This window comes from Nothobranchius furzeri, chromosome 2 (assembly GCF_043380555.1).
Source record: "Nothobranchius furzeri strain GRZ-AD chromosome 2, NfurGRZ-RIMD1, whole genome shotgun sequence".
Taxonomy (NCBI): Eukaryota; Metazoa; Chordata; class Actinopteri; order Cyprinodontiformes; family Nothobranchiidae; genus Nothobranchius; species Nothobranchius furzeri.
In genome coordinates, this window is record NC_091742.1 from 70,928,126 (window position 1) to 70,954,764 (window position 26,639).

At 42.7% G+C, this 26,639-nt stretch overlaps 1 protein-coding gene across 1 annotated transcript in view; it reads right to left on the reverse strand.

The window, feature by feature from the left end:
• Positions 1-26,639, reverse strand: part of adgra3 (adhesion G protein-coupled receptor A3) — a 67,958-nt gene that overhangs the window by 24,862 nt on the left and 16,457 nt on the right. Inside the window, exons 2-3 of the mRNA XM_015947012.3 lie at positions 21,602-21,673; positions 1,817-1,888 (exon numbers count right to left, since the gene is read on the reverse strand). Of these exons, the coding sequence (XP_015802498.3) occupies positions 1,817-1,888; positions 21,602-21,673 (144 nt within the window). The remainder of the gene's footprint in view (positions 1-1,816; positions 1,889-21,601; positions 21,674-26,639) is intronic.

The following is a 26,639-nucleotide window of genomic DNA, read 5'->3' on the forward strand; positions in this document are numbered from 1 at the left end:
GCCATCTTTGACCAGGACATGTCATTCAAATCCTACATTAAACAGGTTTGTAGGATTTTCCTCTTCCACCTTCGGAATATTGCTAAGATTAGAAACATCCTTTTCAGGAGTGATGCTGAAATGCTAGTTCATGCATTTATTACATCAAGACTGGATTCCTGTAATTCATTATTATCAGGAAGTCCACAGAATGTAGTTAAGTATTCAGCTTGTTCCAAATACTGCAGCTAGAGTTCTGATGAGAATTAAGATGTATAATATCTCTTCTGTCTTAGCTTCCTTACATTGGTTTCTTGTTAAATTCATAAACGATTTTAAGATCCTCCTTCTCACATATAAAGCTCTTAATAAACAAACTCCATCATACATCAGTGACCTATATGTTCCTAACAGAGCACTTCGCTCTCAGGCCCTGTCCACACGTAGCCGGCGATCTGCCAAAACGTAGATATTTTTCTACGTTTTGGCCTGTCATCCACACGAAAACTGAGTTTTTTCACACGAAAACGGATCTTTTAAAAAACTCCGGCCAAAGTGAAGATCTGCGTTTTCTCCGTTTTGGGTGTCTGCGTGTGGACGGACAAAACCGGAGTTTTAAGGTCCGCAACGTTACTTTCCGCGACAAAAAAATGCTGACATCACGTGTGCGACCTGTGTTTACACTAGCCGACAGCATGGAAGCCCTCAGAGCTGTGCTTGCTTTATCAATTGTCCAAGCACTTTCTGCTTGTTTGTTTTTGCAAGCGGAATTACTGCTCCTTGCGGAAAACCACAGACGAAGGACGAGGTTAAGAACGGGGGAGTACTGCCGCCTACAGGTCTGGCATGTCCTTAACAACGTATTTATCCGGGTACGTGTGGACAGAGTTTGTTTTTAAAACACGGTGGTGTGGATGCAACTTTTTGGCGGGGCGGATATTCGTTTTTAAAAAACCCCGGCTACGTGTGGACTAGGTCTCAGACTGCTAGTTTACTGGTGGTTCCTAGAATATTTGAAAACAGGATGGGAGGCAGATCTTTTAGCTATCAGGCTCCTGTCTTGTGGAACCAGCTCCCAGCTTTAGTTCGTGAGGCAGACACTTTTTGTTAACTTTTAAGAATAGGCATAATACATTTTTATTTGATAGGGCCAATAGATAAATTCAGATGTTAGCCCATATCTGGACAAGTGGGGGAATAGAGGGAGGTAGAGTGTGCAGTGGAGAATACAGTCGGTAAAGACGGCTCTCCCTTGCCCTGCCTCCGACATGCCTCCATCTAAAAGGCTAGGTTATCCAGAGTTATCTCTGTAGTTATGCTGCTGCTATAGGTTCAGACTGCTGGATGACATACTATTGGCTGCTTATACTGAGCCAGGATCCTGTGGAGGTTTCTTCTTGTTAAAAGGGAGTTTTCCTTTCCACTTTTGCTGCATGCTGGCTTAGAATGAGAATTGCTGTAAAGACACTGACACTAGTCAGTGACTCGATGCAATTTGCTGGGTTCCTTATATATGGAACTTTTTACTCATTGGCTTAATGAACTGAAATGTATTGAAATGTTTACTTTGTGAAGTGCCTTGAGACAACTCTTGTCGTGATTTGGCGCTATATAAATAAACTTGAATTGAATTGAATAAACGCTTTTCAAACCATAACCACGTTCTCTTAATAAAATTACACACTAATAAATTGTTACAGTAAAACAGCAAAGGAAAGACTCAAAACTACACAAAAATCAGGAAATAATATTATGCGATTGGTAAATTCAAGAGAAATAGAATCAAATCAAAACGTAAAAACATCAGCAAAGTTACAGAAGCTCCAACAATACTCACAGTTTCTTTAATGCTGGTAAACCCAAAAAAGCTCCCGACTCAATCTGGCTGATTATGTTACTCCGCAGGTCCCTGTGGAGAAAAAGAAACTTGTTCAAAATGCATCTACACACTCCCAACAGCTTTGACTATTCTAAGACAAAAGGTTTCATAGGTGTTCACACAAAAGTTATTTTGCTAATTTTATGTTGACGTGAATTTTACTTAACACAGTAAACATTACGATTACTTACAGGTGCTAGTTGAACCAACTAAATTTAGCCTTTCTGTGCAGCCTGGGACACCTCCAGAAAAGTGCAATGCAGAGTTTACAAGGGTGTAAAGGTTTAGATAGACTAGGCTATCAGAGCTTAACCAATTCTCATCACAGAAGTGTTTCAAAGAGGAATTTGCAACAGGTAAGACAACTGATCATATAATTTCTATCTGACAAAATAAACTCAAGAGTTTTAGTCTGAACATGGCAACTCAAATTTTCCCAATTTTTTTTTTTTCCCAGATAATTACAGGTATTGTTACAAGCTGTCACAATATGGTTTCATCTGTTTGTAAATGTCACTTAAAGCTACAATCTGGAGGTTTCCCCTTTCCGGAGTTATGTAGGATTTTTTAGAAACCTGTACAAGTGTTAGTCTTACCCTGTACTGTGATATAATGTAGGCAATACTAGAAGTCTGAATCTCGATTCGATTCAATTAAGATTATCATGTTAATGATTCAAAACTTCTCTGACACAACATATCATCCCCAAAAAGTTCTTCATTCACAACAGACCTTAGGACAATGTTAAAGTGCAAAACAAATTTTGAGCACAAATGAAGATTTAACATAATAAAAGAAAAAAATCTGTTTGCTCATTTAACAGCCACATCTCAGGCTGTTGGAGAAACATGCTCTGCAGATGCTAACAGGATCTTGAAAAATACTGAAAACTTATAGGGCAGGTCCAATTCTTGCTTTCGATCTAGTTGATAAAATCCATAATGGGCCCATACATTAGCTTTTAATGTATTTGGTGCAGCTTTAGAATAGGGCTGCCACAAAAGATTATTTTAATTATCTTGTCACACATAAAAGTATAACTTATTGCACCAGGATGCTTTAATATACCCATCATTAGCTTCTAATTTGAAGTGTGATCTGTTATGTGCAATCTAAAAATAAAGACAAGACAATAGCTTATCAAGCAACAGATGTCTCACGTCCGTCACCAACATGTTAAAAATTGCCAAAGTCAGAACGTTTGCTTTCCGAGGGGCGCATGTTGGCTTGGTAACAAACTCATCTGTTGAAGAGGAGCGCTTTTTAAAAACACTTTAACGTAGCAGGATACAATAAATCATTAGCGTTTATAACGTTAGAGCAAATACGTGACATATGTGTGCTAAAGGTACTAAAATCACCATCACTACTGTTGTTGCTACAGCTATACAAATGACTACCTGTTGACGTTAGCAGCTAACAAGAGGTAATTAGCTTGCAGAAGCTACTGTCCTGCTTCAATCACCACCACAACGAGCTTCCTTTTTACGTGCATCACCGTTGTGCTCCCGTGAAAGGAAAGTACTTTGCAGGTGTTGCACTATACATGCTTCTCTTTTATCTTTGTAAAATGCTCCCAAATCTTTGAGTTATGTTGCAGAGTTTTTTTCCAGTGACATGACAGCTGAATCGGATAGCCACTACTGCGCATGTGCCTCGAGCAGAAAGGCAGAAAGCAGCAGTCCTGCTGCAGGCAGCAGGCGAGATAAAACAAAAAAAAAAACTGTTTCATGCAATAAACTTTGTCGACTATTACATTACATGTTAACTGTTTTGTTTGTCGAGTAATCGTGGCAGCACTACTTTAGAATCATATCCATGCCACGGTTTTTTAAAAATGCATTAAATAATAATCGATTAATTGATTGATTTGATTAATAATAATTTATGTCCACATCTCGATGTATTGATTATTACATTAATTTCCTCAGCTCTAGGCAATATGTACAATTTTTTTGCTAACACCACCCCTCTTCCAGTAGAGCCCCCATGCCATTTCAATTGAGCACCTTTCAGCATTAGCCAATAGCATACATTAACTTAGACACAGACTAGGGATGCATGTTTTAAACAATGTCTTTAACTGGTTATTGACGCCACTCAACAGTTGATAGCCAGTTGACCGGCTTTAACACAAATTCTGTAGATTTTTCAAAAAAACAATATTCAGAATGTTCATGCCAAGGAAAATATGAGTGCAAATGTATTACACAGACAGGTCTTTGAAAAATTCAGTGATAGACGGCAGTAACAGACACCTATAATTATACTGAACAGTCTCTCCCCAAGTTTCAATCCAAACTCTCAGACCTTCGCCAAACTCAATCACCCATTATCACTGCAAAACTTCTGCCACGATCTGAACCTCAAAGGCATTCTCATGTTCTCACACACTCCATTACACACACACACACACACACACACACACACTACTAATGTTCAAAGGTTTGTGGTCACAGAATTCCTGCGGCGTTCCACCTGCGCTGGCACTGCCTTGTCACTCATTACTGCAGAGATTCAAGAGGCTGTCTGCTCACCACCTGAACCCTCACAAAAGACCAGTGGGTAACTCTGCCCGTTTGATGTGGCGAAAATGTCATCTACAGGTGAGCTTGTGTCCTCAGATAGTCAGACAAACATCTATGGCTTGTTCAGGTTTCTGTTGTTAGCTAGCACAGTTAGCGGTCTATAGTGACAAATAACGAGGCAGGACAAGAAATAAAAAAATACCCTTGAAACTAATGAAAAATGGTTTTAAATGGCAAGTAGTCACAGAAACATCTCAGATCAGACTGTTTTATGCTGGGTTTTTGAAGTACACTTTGCCTTGAGCTGCAATACTTTGAGATGGGGCAGGGCGATACGGACTAAAATCAATATCACGATATATTGAGGAGTTCAGCTTGATAACGAGAAATGGGCGTCAACTACATTACTGCGCAAAAATAAAAACTGTCAACTAGATGGGGCTGTCACACGTGTTATGTTAAAGAGCAATTAACGTCTAAATTAACTTTTTTTTTTGCTGATGAACTGTATAAATGAGTGTCTAATAGTGTTTTAAATGTGTGTATTTATTATTTTAGCATTTTGGTGCATTTTCTTTAAAAATTAAAAATTCTGCCTAAATACCACAGTATAGCACCACCTTCAGCTTAAAACATAGAGTTTGAGTCATTATGAATACATTTTAGCCAATGGCTAAAGAGAAAGATACTACGTAAACCAGTAGAGTACTACGTAGCAGCTCTGTGTCAAAGTTATAAAAGCATCGAATTTTAGGGCACTTAATACACTTAAACAGAAGAGTGACAAAAAATTCACCCCCTCATTGTCCTGAGTGTAAACTAGATCTATTAAACCTAAAACATGTTTTGGAACCAGGCTGTAAACATGTTTATTTCTGCTGTGAAATTGGTATTTTTAACATGGGAGTCAATGAAGATTTGCTCGCTTCTGACACCAGCCCCTAGTGGATGAGGGTGGGACTGCAAATTTTTTCACTTCCGTGCTGGCTTCATTTTCAGACCCGAATTATGGGGGCTTGGGTAAACATCTTCTCTGTCTGCAGTTCAGATCAGCCGTGGGCGCGTGAGGACGACTGAATTTAGCTGTGAACACTCTTGGAAGGTAGAGGAACCCACGGCAGCACAGCTGCTCACTGAGAGTAGGAAACTGTGTGCTTCATGTCAGTCTCCAAAAGCAACACTGCTGACGCCTGCTTTTGTTTACCAACTTGTGGCCCTTAGGAAGGGCACCACGGATTTCTACACGACTCAAACAATTTTCAGAGTTGTCTGCCTCACTATGGCTTTGCTGAGGTGAAAGTCAAACCGGTTTGAGCCGAAATATTCTAGTGGCCAATCAAAGTGCATTCTCCGCTCACATGATTCCAAGATGGCAGCCCCCTGTCTCCATGTCAGAAAAATAAACAAGCTCTATTCCTAATATTTTTACAAAAAATCAATGAAAATGTCAGGAATGTATTTAGTGAAGATGAGCTGAAGTAGGGCTGGACAATAATTTGTCGTCGTCGTCTTCCTCCGCTTATCCGGGTCCGGGTCGCGGGGGCAGCATCCCAACTAGGGAGCTCCAGGCCGTCCTCTCCCCGGCCTTGTCCACCAGCTCCTCCTGCAGGACCCCAAGGCGTTCCCGGACCAGATTGGAGATGTAACCTCTCCAACGTGTCCTGGGTCGACCCGGGGGCCTTCTGCCGGCAGGACATGCCCGAAACACCTCCCCGGGGAGGCGTCCAGGAGGCATCCTGACCAGATGCCCAAACCACCTCAACTGGCTCCTTTCGATCCGGAGGAGCAGCGGCTCCACTCCGAGTCCCTCCCGAATGTCCGAGCTCCTCACCCCATCTCCAAGGCTGAGCCTGGCCACCCTACGGAGGAAACCCATTTCGGCCGCTTGTATCCGCGATCTCGTTCTTTCGGTCATTACCCAAAGCTCATGACCATAGGCGAGGACTGGGACGTAGATCGACCGGTAAATTGAGAGCCTGGCTTTCTGGCTCAGCTCCCTCTTCCCCATGACAGATCGGCTCAGCGTCCGCATCACTGCAGACGCCGAACCAATCCGCCTGTCGATCTCCCGATCCCTCCTACCCTCACTCGTGAACAAGAACCCGAGAAACTTAAACTCCTCCACTTGAGGTAGGACCTCTCCCCCGACCCGGAGGTGGCAAGCCACCCTTTTCCGGTCGAGAACCATGGTCTCAGATTTGGAGGTGCTGATCCTCATCCCAGCCGCTTCACATTCGGCCGCGAACCTACCCAGCAGGAGCTGAAGGCCAGAGCTGGATGAAGCTAGGAGGACCACATCATCTGCAAAAAGCAGAGACGAGATTCTCCTGCCACCAAACTCGACACACTCCACACCACGGCTGCGTCTAGAAATTCTGTCCATAAAAGTGATGAACAGAACCGGTGACAAAGGGCAGCCCTGGCGGAGTCCAACCCTCATTGGGAACAGGTCCGACTTACTACCGGCTATGCGGACCAAACTCATGCTCCTCTGGTAAAGGGACTGAATGGCCCTTAACAGAAAGCCACCCACCCCATACTCCTGGAGCGTCCCCCACAGGGTGCCCCTGGGGACACGGTCATAAGCCTTCTCCAAATCCACAAAGCACATGTGGATTGGTTGGGCAAACTCCCATGCCCCCTCCATCACCCTTGCAAGGGTATAGAGCTGGTCCACAGTTCCACGGCCAGGACGAAAACCACATTGCTCCTCCTCTATCTGAGATTCAACTATCGATCGGACCCTCCTCTCCAGTACCTTGGAGTAGACCTTTCCAGGGAGGCTGAGGAGTGTGATCCCCCTATAGTTGGAACACACCCTCAGGTCACCCTTCTTAAAGATGGGGACCACCACCCCGGTCTGCCACTCCCTAGGAACTGCCCCCGATGACCACGCAATGTTGTAGAGACGTGTCAACCATGACAGCCCTACAACATCCATAGCCTTGAGATACCCAGGACGAACCTCATCCGCCCCCGGGGCTCCGCCGCTGTGTAGTTTTGACTACCTCAGCAACTTCTGCCCCTGAGATCGGACAGTCCATCCCCAGGCCTCCCAGCTCTGGTTCCTCCTCGGAATGCACATTGGTGGGATTGAGGAGCTCCTCAAAGTATTCCTTCCACCGTCCGACTATAGCCTCAGTTGACGTCAGCAGCTCCCCATCCCCACTGTAAACAGTGTGAGCGAGTTGCTGCCTTCCTCTCCTGAGGCGCCGGACAGTTTGCCAGAACCTCTTTGGAGCCGATCGATAGTCTTTCTCCATGGCCTCACCAAACTCCTCCCACGCCCGAGATTTTGCCTCGGCAACTGCCACTGCTGCACCCCGCTTGGCTATCCGGTACCTGTCTGCTGCCTCCGGAGACCCACAGACCAGCCACGCCCTGTAGGCCTCCTTCTTCAGCCTGACGGCTCCCCGAACCTCTGGTGTCCACCAGCGGGTACGGGGGTTGCCACCACGACTGGCACCGGCCACCTTACGACCACAGCTAGCAACAGCCGCCTCGACAATCGCAGAGTGGAACAAGGCCCACTCGGACTCAATGTCCCCCACTGCTCTCGGGACGTGGTCAAAGCTCTGCCGGAGGTGGGAGTTGAAGACCGTCTTGACAGGTTCTTCTGCCAGGCGTTCCCAGCAGACCCTCACTATGCGTTTGGGTCTGCCAGGTCTACGCGGCATGTTCCCTTGCCATCTGATCCAACTCACCACCAGGTGGTGATCAGTTGACAGCTCCGCCCCTCTCTTCACTCGGGTGTCCAAAACATACGGCCGCAGGTCAGATGATACGACTACAAAATCTATCATCGACCTGTGACCTAGGCTGCCCTGGTACCAAGTGTACCGGTGGGCATCCTTATGTTCGAACATGGTGTTCGTTATGGCCAAACTGTGGCTTGCACAGAAGTCCAATAACAAAACACCGCCCGAGTTCAGATTAGGTGGGCCGTTCCTCCCAATCACACCCCTCCAGGTCAAGCTGTCATTGCCCACGTGAGCATTGAAGTCCCCCAGCAGGACAATGGAGTCCCCTGATGGAGCACTATCTAGCACTCGTCCCAGGGACTCCAAAAAGGGTGGGTACTCTGAACTGATATTTGGCCCATAAGCACAAACAACAGTCAGGACCCGTTCCCCGACCCGAAGGCGCAAGGAAGCTACCCTCTTGTCCCCCGGGGTAAACCCCAACACACAGGCAGAGAGTCTCGGGGCTAACAAAAAGCCAACCCCAGCCCTCCGCCTCTCACCCGGAGCAACTCCAGCAAAGTAGAGTGTCCAACCCCTCTCCAGGTCTCGGGTTCCAGAGCCAATGCAATGTGTCGAGGTGAGTCCGACTATATCTAGCCGGTACCGCTCAACCTCTGCCACAAACTCCGGCTCCTTCCCCGCCAGCGAGGTGACGTTCCATGTCCCAAAAACTAGTTTTCTTGTCCGGGGATTGGACCGCCAAGGCTCCCGCCTTGGTCTGCCACCCGATTCGCATTGGACCGGACCCTTCATGTTCCTCCTGCGGGTGGTGGGTCCACAGTTGGACGAGCCCATGTATCCGGTTCGGGCTGGGCCCGGCCGGGCCCCATGGGCGAAAGCCCGGCCACCAGGCGCTCGCTCACGGGCCCCAACCCCAGGCCTGGCTCCAGGGTGGGACCCCGGTAACCCTCCGGGCCGGGTACTCCGACTCTTCGTTTTAACCGCCATGAAAGATCCTTCGAACCGTTCTTTGTCTCACCCTTCACCTAAGACCAACTTGTCATGGGAGACCCTACCAGGGGCACTAAGTGCCCCAGACAACATAGCTCCTAGGATCATTAGGGCACTCAAACTCCTCCACCACGATAAGGTGACGGTTCAATATTTAGTGAAGATGAGCTGAAGTAGGGCTGGACAATAATTCAATAACAATATATATCAATCAATAGACGTGTGGTTCAATAGAAAAAAATGGATCAATAAAAAGTTCAATAAAAGGTTCCTATTCCCATCATAGCCTATAGCTTCATACTAGAGTCATTAGCTTACACCCAACCAATCAAAACACAGACCCAAGCCCGCTCCGTCACCAAGCCCTCCCCTCTCAAGCCTAAACAGACAGCTTTAACAAGATGTTGCAGAAAGGAGAGACGGAAGAAATTGTCCCGAAAAAAGTTACAGTACTTCACCGGTGTGGCAATATTTTCATTCTGACAAGTCTAACAAAAATCAAACAATGGTGGTTTGCAACAGAGAATCGATAAAAAAACAAGTCTAGTAATGCAACCAACTTATTTTATCATTAAGTAATGGCCTAAGATGGGCCGCAGCTCTGCAATTATTCGACATTTTTCAGATAGTTATCAATAATTATTGATATCAATCAAAATGATTTCTTTTTTATCAATAAGCATTTTTTCTATGTCGCCTGACCCTAAGCTGAAGTGTTTTTCTTTATGCCCTGAGTTACTTAGGTTTTTAAGCATGTTAGTGTCATTAAGTCAGAGCTTTCTGGGGTCAGATGTCTCAACAATTGAGTGTCTGAAGCTGAAAAGTTTGGGAATCACTGCTCTACAGACCAGTAGAATATTCTTTCCTAAGATTCGGCAACAAAAACAGTGGAAGAGCAATTTTGGAGGAGAGAAAAGCACAGCGTGTGCGTGTGTGTGTGCGTGCGATAGAACTAACACCTTTGGCCTCTGCTTGGCCTCATTACAATCACAAAAGTTAGTGAGCTGTTTTGCAATCGAGCCTTGGTGTCTGAGTGGACTACGGGGGCGGAGACTCTGGGGCACACAATGGAAGGGGTAGTACTGCAAGTGGATTCATGCAACAACAGGCAGAACAAAGTTTTCAGCTTAAGTGGGCAGCAATTCACAGAAAAAAGCACACAGGAGCCTTTGAAGCTTTGATGGCAGAGGAAGATCAAAGATTGTTTTACTCTTTTGAGCATAAGTTTTTTTTTATACCTGAGGTTTGAGCTCTAAAACCTAACCTAATTACAAGAGCTTACAGGGAATTTTCTTTGCAAACTGACAAATAAGCTAACCAAATAATCCTTGTTTTCATAATCGAACATGAAGAAGCAAATGTTGACAAAAAGGTGGGAAAATGGGGAATAAGAAAGCACTTGGTAGTGATGCCAAAAACCCAAAACAGAAAATGACGTGATGAAGAGTGCTAAATGACATTTGACCATAAAGACGTAAATTATTCTAAATCCTGTCTAAATAAACACCACATGGCCAACCACATCCAGTTTTCACCATATATCTCGCTATAGATTTTAAAGCAGCCTGAGCGCAAAGGGAGGAGAAATGTGCACTTAAAATTCCACATCCATGCAGTCATGTGTTATCGTAGCCTTGGGTAAAAGCAGGGCCATTAATGGTCTGGTTATTTTATCTGCATGAAGCCATTCCTGAATGATAAATCACTGGTGGCCCATATGAGCAGGCCCCGAGCCACATTCTGAATGCTGAGCAGGAAGGCTTATTATGTTCCAGTCTCTGCGACAGAATCGTGTTGCAAAGATTATTGTTCATCATCAGTAAAGAAATAGTGAGGAATCATTATATGCACACAAATTGAGATCTCTTTACCGATGACGGCTGTGATTTGTGTCTCTGAGAAGAGACAATGTGATTTTACAAATGTAGAATCCTAGAAGACCTGAGCAGTGCCATGTCAACAGCAGGCCCCCAGTAAGAAAACTACCAGCCCTCAGGGCTATTCCTATAATTAAACCTTTCTAGCACAATCTCCGGTTTTCCAGCACAGGCTTAGTGCAGAGCTGATGCCTTTTTGTTTTCTGGGACCTGGATATTCTACTGGCACGGTACCAATGTGTGTTTTACAAACCTAACTGAGTGATGGATGGGTTCAGCTAATGGAAAGGTAAATAGGAAAGGTTTTGGTAACCAAATATGCATGACGAGCTCTGGTGAGAGGTCTTGTAAAATATGTACTTTGTGAAAATAAAGATATATTCAAAGAATGTTATTTTTTTCCTATTTGAGAAAACTATGAAAACCATTCTTGAGTATTAGATTTATTTACACTCATTTACACTATATTGTGATGTTGAAGTTTAACATTAGGGCTGCACAATGGCGGGGGGGGGGGGGGGGGGGGGATTATGACACGTCTCACCTTTATGTTAATATTGTTTTATTTGATGCACTCCACTTTGTACTGCACCAATCCAGCGACTGCTGCATTGTAATAACTAGTATTAAAGGTGAGTACACCAATATTTGCACAAGAATAATTTCTGTTTTAAACTCTCAGTGACACACTTTGCAGGTGGGATTTGGCATTTAATTTTTCTTGGCGTCTGGAAAAACATCTTCTTTTGCCCCCTTTGTTTGACTTTCTGCCCCCTTTATTTTGGTCCAAGATCATTACTGGGCTGGCCTTATTAAAAACGTTCTACACCCCTGCTTAGTAGACTTAATGAAGTATTTTAAGCCAGTATAAAAATGACTGAAACACAAATTTACATATTTGGCATTATTGACCAATATCTTTGATTAAATTTATTTGTTAAGAACATCAAGATGCATTACAGTGAACATTATAATAAGCTGGGCGGACACTGTGCGACTTTTTCACTCGTAAAAAGCAGTTTCTCACGAGTCATGTGCTCACTGTACGTCTGGTAGCAACACGTCGGCCCTAAAAATATGCTAAAAATAGCAGTTTTTACACAACACGTCAGACTTTTCTGTCTTGTTTTGCCTGTTGTCCTTCGGGAGTGCTGCAGGAGGACACACAGGGATTTATGGGGGTTGGATGAGGAAAACGAAATAAAGAAAGTAAATCTGTGTTTTGTGATCAGTTTAATTTGACATGAACACGACAAACACGCTTTCTTGACAATCATTGTGAGTAAAAAAACGTGTAGAAATAAAAACGAACAACGTGTGTTATTAGAGAAATAGCGGGTGAGCGGAGTTGATGCATGATCATTTTTAGTGTACAGTGCCTTGTTTGGTTGTAATGCCTTGTGAATGCGCTTTATAAATAAAATTGGATTGGATTGGATGATCGCGAATGCGCCGTGAGCGGTTCTGATACTTTTTGGGTCGCAGCCGCTCGCTGCGCCGCTTCAACCCTCATGAGGAACGAGATAAATATCAAACACTCCAGAAGTCCGTCCGAGCTCACGATTGCTGATCGGTAGCTGGTCACGTGGTGTTAATCGCCTCTCGTAACCCCCGTACACTACACGACGCTCAGCGCAAAACTCGCCCCGATCTTGTGGATTATCGCACGAGTGGAAAATCTGCTCAAAAAAGTGAAAAAGTCGCACAGTGTACGCCCGGCTTTACTGCCTGTGTGTGTGCGTTGATGCCTGGGCCGAGCTGACGGAGCTCCCGGCTGCAGTTTTGTGTGTAGGGAGGGGCGGGCGCTCTATCTGACTGGCCAATCACAGAGCGTGAAGAAAGTCAGTTACCCAATGAGGATTTCATTCAGCACGATTACAGTTATTTACGAGTTTTACACTCGTTTCATGCTTGTATTCGTCAAAAATGCTTTATCCGTACGCTCATAGCTCCACCCTGCCCTGCCTCCTCCTCCTTGCTACCTGCCAGCTGTGATCACAAGCAACAACAAAGTAGTTCCCGCTGCTTCTTCGGGAAACGGCACAAAAAAAAAAATCAATAAAACTTGGGATGTTGTAGGCGTGGCGGTGGGATTTCAGCCGTGGCGGGCCGCCACGGCTACGCCTATGTGAGGGAAACCCTGCCATGGGGTATTACAAAATACAGACATTTCAAACTGAGGAGTTGAAAGCAGCTTTCCGAAGTTTTCTCCTTTCAGAAATTATGTATGATTTGTCAGAAATCCGTAAAAGTGATTATCTTATCATGTGCTGTGATATAATGTAAGCAATACCTCTTTTTTTTAATTTTGCTAAGCACGCCCTCTGCCCCACAGAGCTCCGTTCAACAGGAAACTGAGCGCCGACCAGAACTAACCAATAGCGTTAGACTGTCGCTTACTTGCTTGAAATTTAAGGAATACCTCAGCGAATGCAGAGTTGATTAACTTCCACGGACAAGTAAGTCTCTAATATATAAATATATGAGAACACAACATGACATGAGAATAATACTCGTAAAACAACCTGTTTTAGCTCTGTTTGTCAGCTACAGAAGCACATTTATAAACAGATACGTGAAGTTGCGATCTTAAAAAAACAGGAGTGTGATATGCTTGTCAGCCACTAGGTGGTGCCATCGGATAAAAGAAATACTCAGGAAAGAAGCTTTAATAGCATGTTTAGTTGTGCTGCAATCCTGAAAATCTGGTAGACAACACATTGGAATTTTAATGTACCATTTGCAACAGTGATGCACCGATATGAAATTTTTGGGCCGATACCGATATCCGATATTAAGATCGCCGTTAAGGCCGATAAGCAATACTTGCCGATATCGATATATTTGCATTAATGTTTCTAAAATCAGCAGATTTTGTATAGAATGAAAATTATTAAAGCTGAATTTACGTTGTTATATACGCACAACACACATGTTTACGGTTCTGAGATGATTTCATTCACTGTTCACATGACTAAACAATTACACATCACCCCACTCACCCTCTGAAACAGGCAAACAAATGGAGACAAGATGGAAAAAATATCGGTTGTTAATATCGGCTCAGTTTTATTTATCAAACCGATACCGATATGTTAAAAAAATGACTAACATCTGCCGATACCGATATTGATGCCAATATATTGTCCATCCCTAATATGCTATCATAACTGTAGACACTGTACATGCTTTTGTCACACCACTCAGAAATGCAAAATAATGTCCAAATCCCCATTTGAAGCCTCATATAATTGACAGAATAAAATAGAATACAATGGGGCAGCATCCCAAATAGGGAATTCCAGACCGTCCTCTCCCTGGCCACCTCCACCAGCTCCTCCGGTAGGACCCCAAGGCATTCCTGGGCCAGTTTCGAGACGTACTTTCTCCAACGTGTCCTGGGTCAACCAGGGGGCCTCCTGCTGACAGGACAAGCCTGAAACACCTCCCTGAGGAGGTGTCAAGGAGGCATCCTAACAAGATGCCCAAACCACTTCAAATGACTCCTCTCGATATGGAGGAGCAGTGGCTTTACTCCAAGTCTCTCCTGAATGTCCGAGCTCCTCACCCGAGCTCCTCACCCTGTCCCTAAGGCTGAGCCCAGCCACCCTGCAGAGAAAACTCATTTCGGCCGCTTGTAGCCGCAATCTTGTTCTTTCGGTCATTACCTAAAGCTCGTAACCAAAGGTGAGGCAGATGGACTGGTAAAACGAGAGCCTTGCTTTCCGGCTCAGCTCCTTCTTCACCATTGCAGACCGGTTCAGCGTTTGTAGCACTGCAGACGCTGCCCCAATCCGCCTGTCGATCTCCCGCCCCCTCCTTCCTTCACTCATGAGCAAGACCCTGAGATACTTGAACTCCTCCACTTGAGGCAGGACCTCTCTCCTGACCCAGAATTTGCAAGCCGCCCTTTTCCGTTCAAGAACCATGGTCTCAGACTTGGAGGTGCTGATCCTCATCCCAGCCGCTTCACACTCGGCTGTGAACCTTCCCAGCAAGAGCTGTAGGTCAGAGCCCGATGAAGCTAGGAGGACCAGATTATCCGCATAAAGCAAAGATGAGATTATCCTGCCACCAAACTCCACACCCTCAACACCACGGCTGTGCCTAGAAATTCTGTCCATAAACATTATGAACAGGACAGGTGAAAAGGGGCAGCCCTGGCGGAGTCCAACCCTCATTGGGAAAAGGTCCAACTTACTGCCTGCCGCAGCCCGAACGATATGAGTTTTTTTTTAGGCCAATGCCGATACCGATTTAAAAAATAAAATAAAATAAGCCGATGGCCGATATCTGAAGCTGATTATTAAGACTGATATCCTAGGCCGATATGTTTATTCTAGCAGCGCACTGATTCTGAAAGACAATTGAACACGCACTGTGTGCAATATAAATTAAATAAGTAAAATAATTATTTTAATATTTATTGCACTTAAAATATAGGACAATATAACATCTAAAAACAGCAACATGTGCAAACCATTTCAGAACAGTATAAGTTTTTTATAAGTGGACAAAATAAAAAAATCAAACAGTACCCAGAATAAAAGTGCAAATACTGCTGGTTGCAAAATAGTGGCTGGGCGAGGTAGCGTCATCCAGTAAAATAAATATCACAAAGTAAAGCCCACTACCACATTGTAGTAAAAAAATAAAATCTTAAATACAAATAAAAATAGTGCAAAGATTAAACACTAAACTTCAAGGGATATTCCACTCAAGTACAGTTTTGTCTGTTAGAATTCCCAAAGTTAGCTGAGTGAGACAAATGATTTTGTAACATGGTTAGTCATTCTCCTGATCTGGAAGCATTAAGTTTTGCTTTAGCTTAATATAAAACAATGTCAGTGAATGGAAGGTTATAGCATGCCATAACCTTCCATTCACTTAATTCTAACAGACAAAACTGTACTTATGAGTAGGGTTGTCACGGTAACCGGTATAGCGGTAAACCCCGGTAAAAAAGTTGACAATAAAAATAACCGTCCAGTTTTTAAAAAACTATATTATCTCGGTGGGTTTACCGTGGCCGCGGTTTCGGCGCGATGACCCTTACCAGCCACCGTCGCTTCAGCTGAAGTTCCCGCGGCGCGCACTTTTTAGTTTGCAACGGCACCAAAACTTTGAAGCTGAAATAATGGCCGAAGGAGGAGACGGCAGCGCCCAGGACATCCATCAGCCCTCAAAGAAGACTAAATCGGAAGTATGGGCATATTTGGGATTTCTGAAAAATGCTGAGGGACAGTTAATAGAAGACGGCTATCCCGTTTGCAGAACGTGCAGGAAACAAGTGTCTGCAAAAGGTAACACTTCGAATCTAATGGCACATCTGTGTGACGATCACCCACGTCTCTACAGCCAGTGCAAGGTAAGTTAACATTAGCATTTTAGCTGAAATGCATGACGTGAGGACTTTTGGTTGAGGGAGAATGCAACGAGTCACTATATACTGCAGCCGCAGCGTCCTCTGCCAGCATTTAAACCGTGTCACGGACACCCTGTTGCTGGATGAAGCATCTTATTTGTTGATGAAGAGAAATATACAATTAGTTCCTTGTCATTGATTTGTTTACTTATTCAATGCCATTTATACTTGAACATTTGGATTTGATTACATAGTGTAGTAGTTATTTTAGTAATTTGTTTAAAGTGGCTATTTATTTTAAATACATATTTTTAAGGTTGACTTGTACAGTGCTCAAGTCAAGTGTGGACTGGAGTTTTAGATTTTCATTTTGATAATGAAGAAAACAAGTATATGAGAAAACAAGTGGTGTTTCTTTGATTTGTTTACATATTGTTTATGTTTTGAATGTTTGGATTTGTATAATTTAAACCTGCACTGACTACTGTAACATGTTCCAGAAAAATAAGCTATTTGTTCCTTTACTTGTGAAAAGTTGCACTTTTGCTAAGGCTTTGTGTTATTTTAGGTTTAATAAACACTGTTAAACATTTTCAAAACTATTTCAGTTTGTGTAGAACAGGACTATCAATGCTTTCTGAACATATGCAACACCGTTTAAAAAATACCGCGATAATACCGAAAACCGTGATAATTTTGGTCACAATAACCGTGAGGTTAAATTTTCATACCGTGACAACCCTACTTATGAGTGGAAAATGCCCCTAGGTGTAAAGTGTGAAAAAGGCATCAACAATAGTCACCAAGCGTTTTCAATGCTTAAAATAAAACTGATTTTGTTCAGTTTTCTGTAAACTTAACACAAAAAAAATGTAAAAATAAATATGTAAACCTTCAAGATACACCATTTGCATTGTGTTCACTTTGCCTTTTTTCAAAGTAGTATTTGCTTGGAAACAATATTTTGTTTGAAGAGTATTAAAGCTTACTTTAATACTTCCATTTCAAAAGAGGTAGATTGTGGTACAAAAAAAGGGTTTCTCTGCATTTTCCCCAGTGAGGCTGCTTCTTTTTTTGGTATAGATATTCCCCACTCCACTAAAAACTCGCTCGCTGGGAACAGAGGAAGGGAGTGCAGAGAGAAACTTCCGAGCAATCGGAGCAAGTAAACTGAAACGGGTGGCGTTATGTTGCCACCATTTCAAGGGGTTCCCAGTCTTTCTATCAATCAAGGGCTCATGCAGGTACTGCTACAGCTGGGATGATATGTCTTCTCGTGCAGTTTCCTCTGGGGATGTTGTTTGCAGGATATTGGCATACATTTGTTCCAGTAGTCCAGGGCTCGGTCCATCTTCCTCCTCATCCAAGCATCCGCTGCAGCATATGAAGGGTTAAGTTCCAGCGTGTTGAAACATCTTGCAATATGCTGTGGAGAGGTAGGCCCAGGTCAGTCTGAATTGTATGCAGCTGCTGTTTTGCCAAGATGGAGTGGTTGAAATGTGTAGCACAACGCTTCAACTTCGCTATAATGTCCACAACAGTGCGCTGACTGTCAAGCCCTTCGTTTATCACAAGCTGCAGCGTGTGAGCTGAGCAACTTAGATCTGGAATCTCTGCAAGCTTGAGCCTTTTTACCATGTTGGCCCCACTGTCTCGCAACACAAGAAAAACTTGTTCAAGATTTATGTGCCACTGCTGAAGCATTTTTAAAAACATCTCGCCGATGTATTCTCCTGTGTGCGACCCTGTCATTGCTTTAACATTTAGAACAACCTGATTCCTTTTCCATTCTTTATCAATAAAGAGGCATTGTAAGGCTCATTAATGATTCTGTGTCCCCTGACCAGCAGTCTGTTGTGAAAGACAGAAACTGCTCCTCGTCTTCAGAGGAGACGAGGGCTTGAGTGTGTTGTGTAACTTTGTGATAAATATCATCCAAGATATCTGTCCGTTAGTATTTCTCTGACTTAAGGTTATACCGGGGCTCGGCATGCAGCATAAGTCTTTGGAATCCTGGATCAGACACCATGGAAAATGGTTGATTGTCTGTGACAATCATTTCCATTATCAGTTTGTCATACACCTTAGATCGTGAGTGGTCGTTCTCCCATTTTCTGTGGGCATCCATTACTTGAGTCAGTGTAGGCTGGTTTGGAGGTAAGGCTGATTTGGCCATTTCATCCTTTTTCTTTTCAGCCTCATTGTATGCCAGGAGGTGGTGACTCTTTAAATGAGACCACATGTTTGATGTGTTCATCTTTTTGGCAACATCTGCTCCTATGCTTACAATGCTGCTGCAAATGTTGCACTTGGCTTTTCCAACCATTGACTGAGTGAAATTGTCCCATACTGGAGTTTTTTTCAGCGCAGCCATTGCCTGCAATAAATAAAAGCAAATGTTAAGGATAAAACTTGCAACAGGTTGTGCCATTACTAATACAATAACAAAATAAAACAACCATGGCCCTTTAATAGACAGTTTAATCTTTAACATTAATTAAATCTTTTTTAATTATATAAAATTATTTCTCAATGTATAAACTTACAATATGTTAAAAATATTAAAATCACATACAAATGTTGGTAAAATCTCATTGTAGTGTTGTATGAAATTAATCAATATGATACGTTTTAATCACAGCTACTCAGTGTTTTAATTAGTGTTTTCTAAATAATCCACAACATTTAATTTAAAAAAATGGCTCTATGTGCTCCTATTCCTCTCCCTTTCCCTCTGAACAACAAATTGTGTGATCAGGGCTCCTTGTATTATAAAAGGCAAATGAAACAGTCTTGCTGTGACACATCTGCCCTCTCACAGGTACAGACTATCAGTAAATGGAGTCGCTGCAGCTAACGGTCGGTTTAAAAACAAGCAGTTGATGTTACGAACGAGATGGGATGTAGTCTCGACAAAGGCGTAAAACCTTGTGTCAGACAGCGGGTGTAAACTCCGACGGCTTTAAAGAAGAGGAAACAAACTAAAGAGAGCTTCCTCTGCTGCAGTTGCTCTGTTTATATATCGCTTGCAGCGACTGACGTCACTATACACATTCTTTCTCTTACTCGCCTGCACAGCTATTAGCGAAACGAGCCACCGTTTCATTTCACGTGGATCGAAATTCCGTACCCATTCCTACACATCAGGCTCTATGGAGCGTTGAATCGAAGTTTATAAATGGATAAGCAACGCCGTAGTTGCCGAGTAACAGATTCATTATGGTTTAGCATATGCTACACCAGTGTTGCTGCAGAGAATGGTACCTTACAACAAATAGCAGCGTTTTCATAAGCTTGTGTGAGACGGTCGAAAAGGGTGAGCTCTCGCAGAACAAAATCTCTAGTCTCACAACTTTTGCAAATGTATAGCCTTCATACTTTAAGCTTTGCGATACCTTGTTGGTGTTTAATCTAGTCGGTTGTTATGCTACAGCCGCTAAGATTTTTTTTTTTTTCAAAAACTGCGTCAAATAAAAAAAATCCCACTAATGTTTTTGTAGTCATCAAACCTCCGTTTATCCCTACTACCAACTGACTGGATTTCACATACAAACCCCAGTAAATGTAATCATGCTGGCGCTTGGCATTGCTGTTGAACGGAGTGGTAAAGTGACTAGCATCTGAAGCCGACATGTTTCAAGTCAAGTACTAGAATACTGAACGGGTTATGTGACAAGCTTGATGACCACTCAATAAATGCATTTTAAAGGCTAAATTCACATTCCATGTTTTTTCTTGTAAAGATAAGGAAATAAATCTTACCGTTTATTTGAACAGGAGAAGATTTGGAGCATAGCGCTGTTGAGTGGGCTGGTCCACAGACAGTGACAGAGGTGAAACGCCGATGGTCGATGTGGAAAAAAATGAATATATCGGCCCGATATATTGGTCGGGCTCTACTGCCTGCTATGCGGACCAAACTCACACTCCTCTGGTACAGGGACTGAATGGCCCTTAGCAAAAGACCATCCAACTGATACTCCTCCACAGGGTGCCTCTAGGGACACGGTCATAAGCCTTCTCCAAATCCACAAAACACATGTGGATTGGTTGGGCAAACTCCCATGACCCCTCCATCACCCTAGCAAGGGTAAAGAGTTGGTCCGCAGTTCCACGGCCAGGACAAAAACCACAAAAGATGAATCACTGAATGCAAATAGAATAACAGAATTGCTGGGTTTCACTCACGTGACTCTGCAGACGCACAAAACTCAAATACGGGACAGAAGTGTCTTGCTCCAAAAGAAAACAGCACAATGATAGATAAAAGCAATTTTACCAAGACTTTAAGCTTTAACCGGTTTGACTATTAACCACGGTGTGAAACGCAGCGGTGAACCCACCGTGAAGACATCTCCAACACCGCAAAAATAAATCAATAAATACAATTGGCGGACCAAAGCGAAAGTGAAACTGAACACACGCACGCAGCAGAACCAGCATCAACCAGCACGGGGACTGCTCGGTTTCCACCTAGGAAGCGCTTCGAGTCTCCTGTGAGGGAATATTTAGACTCCCAAAGCTGCTAAAAAATAAAAGATTAAAAAAAAAAAGTGAACCCAGACAAAGTAGCTCCAACTGGGTCAAATTATGTTAGTGACTGAACGGACTTAACAGTTATATTAGAACAATAGTCACTAACCCCAATCTGCATTTAGTGACAGAGGTGAAACGCCATGCGAAATCCAGCAATAGCGCCATCTCAAACAAATAAGGTCTTTTTACATCCACAAGGGTCCAAATGATGTCCTCTAATAAAACTGCTGGTCTAAAAACTCTTACAGCCACACTAACATAACATAAAGCTAAAATTGGTCTCTTTTTCAATTTACCTTCAATTAGTATACTCATATTAGCTTCAAATGTTTGATCAACATTTAAGCTGATCCATCAAATGAAGTGTTAACCCCCTCTTCTGGGGGCTATTGTCAGCTATTGGTTGGTAGGTCAGAAGTAACGTCCCCTTTCTCACATGTGTAGCTAAAACCAAATGTGGCACAGTAATTGTTTATTGAGCTACCAAATACTCAATGATTTGATGTAATCATCATGTACATGTACATTGCGATCTTGATGCTCAACCATAACATTGTGCAGCTCTAGTTAAAATAGTCAAACCAATCCACCAACGAGCCCACCAATAAATTCATCCATTCATCTACCAAACAAACCACACATCAAGCCATTAATTCACTCATCAACCCATCCCTCCATCTACCAATAAATGAATCCATACATTCACCAATCCATCCATCCAGAAGTTTGCTAGCTGTACTTACAGTTTTTCCAAAGCAGAAAGTCCAAAGAAGGATCCATTTCTGAGTTCTTGAATCTTGTTGTTGTTTAAAAGTCTGGAAAGAAAGAAACATGCATTAATTTGAATGTATTTTTAAACAGTAAAAATAAATAAACTGCTGTGTTTGATAAGTTGTAAAACATGATTTGCTAAGCAGCACGCTTCAAGCATTTGAGCTGTTTTTGTCAAGTTATTACAAATCTGGTCCAGTTTAAGATCTGGAAGAAAATGAAACATTTCTTAGAGAAAACCAACTATAGAGTCCAAAGCATCTGAGAGGAATGTGCATTAATTAAATGTTATGGTAGAATCAATTGGATCAAGTGACTTTTTTTAATCTCTGGGACACTACACGGTTACTTGTCGACACATGACATTAAAGTTTTGCTTCTTTGAGTTCTCGTCTTCCTCTCCTTTAGTCAAGGGTCTGAAGCAAACCTAGGACAATTTAAATCTTGGGCCAAGTTTTCATTCTTGAATGTTGGATGTTTTTTGTCTGAATAAAGAAAAAAATCATTCTTGACGGTGCCACTACACAGACTCCATACATATAGAGTAGGCTTTCCTAGACTGCATGTATGTAAGTGCATTCCATATAGACTAATTCTTAGCATACAAATATTTAAAAAAAAAGTTTGGCATATCCAAGAATTGACGTCTTTGTCAAATAACTGCTGGACTGCAAAGGTATACAGGGCAAAGTCAGAATTCAAGAGGATGCCCTTAGAATAGGGACATAAAGTTACTTGAGATGTCAAAAAAGCTTCTGTCTTTACAGAACAAAAGTTAAATTAGATTTAGTTTGTAGATTATGAAACTATTTCAGTCTGGCTGCACAAGTTCACCTTTTAGGGTTTGAGATTCGGCTGTTCACCTCAATAAATCTGTTACACAAGGTTTCACTAGAAGTCATGAACCTTTACTTGGCTTCTTTCCACCCTTAACCCCTCCAGCTATGCATGTTTACTTGTCTTATGCGCACCTTCCTCTTCCTCATGACATGACTGCAGTGTGACTGACTGCAAAAGCCATGTCTTCATTACAAGCTGCACTGGCACAAAAATGCCTGGTAATTATACAAGTAATACAAAGCAAAGGGTCAAATCTGATCGGAGGTAAGAGTGAATTAACCATTGGTATCTCTTCAGTCAGGATGTCTTTGTGCTTCTCTACATCAGTCTTATGTCTTCAGATTATGAGCAGGTCTGTGGATTTGTTTTCTTTAACTTTTCAGGAGGGGAGTAGCTCCTCTCTTGAGGCCTACAGTAAATAAAATCTGCTGTCGTTCACGCCAGAAAAAATAAGCATGGATCCGACCAAATCCCACATCCTGTCTGCTAAAACAGAATACATAAATCTGTGAAGTTTATGAGAGGCCCATCTTTCATAACTAAACTTCCACAAAATGTTACAGTAAAATATTAATCTAGATTTCATCTAGGCCTAAATGTGACTAACTAGGACACTTTAAAGCAAATCTTATTTTCATTTAAAAAATAAACCATATCTGGCGAGACAGACAAAATTGTGTGAGGCCCTCCCAAAATGTGGTCATTAGGCTTTTGTGTTAAAAGATTTCCAAAAATGAGGATCTGCATCTCTTCTGAAGATTTAAAAGAAAAAACAATCATTAAAGAGTTCAGATCAAATACCAATCAAGTGTTTCTGTGCAGCAGATGGATAAGTGAGTTTCCACTCCTCAACTGATTTTAGTTTTAGGACATTTGTATTTAAAAAGTAATTCTTCAGAGGATATAATTGTAATAGATCCTTTTCAGCTGAAGTGAGCAAAAACAGAGCACCTGCTACTTTCATCTCCTAACTTGTAGCCTTCGAGTCATTTTTGCACCATAAAAACGCAGAAAGAACGTAACCACTTAATTGCTCAATGACAAAAAATATATATACAGCCAACTTTTTTCGCTTATCCGGAGTCGGGTCACGGGGCAGCAGCCCAAGTCGAGAGGCCCAAGCTTCCCACCTCCCAGCCAAAATATATAATATATAATTATGTATAAAACTGATTTAAAGGCTCAGGTCTAAGCAAAAGTTGCACATCTGAGATGAAATTGTATTAAACTCCAACTAGCCAGAGCCAGCTTGTCTTAGCTAGAAAAGGGTAGAATGCCTTCTCCGATTCAGGGATGAGCTCCTGCCCCAAGTAAACGGTTTGTATTTGTATTGTACCTTCAGGGTTCTACAACCCCCCCAAAGCGATGAAGAGAGAGCTGAGCTGGAAGGTGAAGCTCTGGAATAACTGGTCAATCTACGTGCCTACCCTAAATCTCAATACTCACACTTCCACCCTTTCGCACTTCAATTGCACGATCCCGACTAGGGGTGCGAGTGCGTAGGGTGTCCCGATTCCAAGTGCGGAAGTTGATCATGCCTCTTTTGCACCCTTGCTCCACACTCCACTCAAGTCTGCAGCGATGTGGACTTGGGTGAAGGGCATTACCCACAATCCATTGCTGCAGGAGAAAAGGCTCATGTAATTTTTTCTGAAAATATGTATTTTCTAATGAGTTATTAATTTTAGTTTGATTTGTTGATGCGCTAAAACTTTTAGATAAAGCAGCAGTGAACGTAAACTTATTTCAAATAACTGTTTAAAAGTTGTTAATAAAGGTTTTTAACAAAAGTATCACAGCGACCAACATCCCAGCATGTGTTGCGATTGATGACACAATGCTCCCTCTGTCTCAATTCTGCAATTTGCACACTTGTGTACTACGCACTCGAAGACAGCGCACTTTCTCCAAGTGCACTTAGCTGAAGTCCGCAGGGTGCAGCGTGAGTATTAAGATTGTGCCTTGGTCATCGTTATGGCCATCAGCCTGGCCTCTAGTGATCCAGGATCCAGGATCACTCAGCTCCAGTGATCAGCCAGACACTGCCGGCCCCCTCTCCTCCAGGCTGCTGATGAGCACAGCTGACCTGAATCCCTCTGATGAGCCACACCTGGGATAAAAGGCTGTGCCCTCCAGCAGTCTAAGAGGCAGCAGTTCTGTTACCCTCCAGGCCTCACCTTGGTTATAAACCCCTTTGTGTGTTTGATGAGTTTTCACTGTAATGGTTTTAACTTGGAGAGATGAGTTTTAACTAACGTTAAAACTCTCGACGATCCAATAGGATCTTTTGGTAGGACCACTTGGGGAGGGTATTCCATCATTGATGTCAACTCATGCTTGAGTTGGTTATAATCTTAATAATCTCTGGTTTTTGTATTTTAAAGGTAAACTCTATTCTGGTTTGTCGGAACACCTTCAGGTTTGGTAAAACTTTAACAAGTTTTAATTGTTGATAAATTGTCTTTTAATGTTAACCTTTTAAGAGTTTTTTTTTTTGTTTGTTTAGCATTATTTCAATAATGCTTACCAACTGTTTGCACACTTGTTTTTAAACCTTTTGACAATTAAACACATTTTAAGTCCATTATCATGTTTGTTACGTTACTCCCTCCTTCACATTTTTACCATCTCATGTCAGGGTCATGACAGTCATGAGCTTTGGGTAGTGACAAAGAATGAGATCACGGATATAAGCAGCAGAAATTTGCTTTCTCTACAGGGTTCCCTTAAGCCCGGAACACACACACTGCGGCCCTCTTAGCCGAGTCCCCTCATTTGGAGCATAATCATGTAAAAAATGATGAACATGAGGGTGATTTGCAAATCTGTGGTCGTCCAGTCTGACCTGCTCTGCAACAGCTTTTTGAGCTGTCTGACAACCAAAATCAGCCTCAGACAGTCTACAAGCTTGAAAACCTACGATGTCGGCAACCGACCAATGAAATCACACCTTTGGGATGCCACTGCAGCAAGACTCTGCCTCTATGAGCTTCGGTTTCAATTTACATTAAAAATCCAAAATATAAAACTACACACCAATTTTGATTTTTTTTTCATGTTAATAGCCCAACTTAAACCAGAGTTATATAAAACATTAAAACATTTTTTGGACCATCAGATAAATTGTGAAAATGGTGATTATGGAGATGAGCTCACACAAACATAAAAATAAAACATGAGACCCATTTGCTGTTGGTGGAAATTTCACATATGAAACTGATAAGGATGGTTCAGTAGCGTTTTGTTGCTGAAGGACAGAGGAAGCTGCGTGACAGTGGGTGTGAGCTGTCAGCTGTGCAGCAGTGACAGATTGTTACTTCTCTGTAGTTTAGCGGGGTTTTGTGTTTAAAGGAGGATGAGAAGGATGAATGTCCAGCAGAAAGATCAGCTGGTCAGCTGGAAGACAAGGAGGGTGAGGTTTTCTTGGCACGTCCAACCAAGAGGAGACCTAAAGCAAGGCCAAGGACACGCTGGAGGACCTATTTCTCTTGGCTGGCCAGGAAACGCCTTGGGATTCCGTTGAAGGAGGGAAGCAGAAGTTTGGGCCTCTCTGCTTAGGCAGCTGTCCCTGTGACCCAACCCCGGAAAAGTGTAGGAAAATGGATAAACCCAAGTGAACGTCAAAAGCTCAGCTGGATTATTTAAAACACAGCAAACCCATCAATGTCTTGCCTTTGCAGTTCTAGTTAAGAAATGTGAATTGTCTGGCCCTAGACGCATAGATGTCTATCAACTTTAGAGCTGCAGGATGTGAACCCTCAACTAAAACCCACTTCATAAACATGACTTCAGGAAGCAAGTGTCCAGAAGACCAGACAGGACAGTTCGTATTGTAAACACCAGTATAAAATACTGCAACATGTCAGTGCACTCTTTCTCTAAATGAATCTCCTGCAGATTTGCTCATTTCAACTAAGTCAGATCTCACTGACACTTAAAGCTTAATAATGAAATGTGATCTGGATGAGTGAAGAAAGCTCACACATTCCTGTAGGCATACAGGTACACAGAAATAGCCCCCCCCCCCCCCCCCCCCCCACACACACACACACAACTCTCACAAGTTTTATTTGTCCCTCAGAGCAAAAGGCTATATTCAACCCCTCGTAAATTTACCGAGGCCCGCACTGACATGAGCGAACAGGCCAGCTGTAAACACATTTGTGTCAT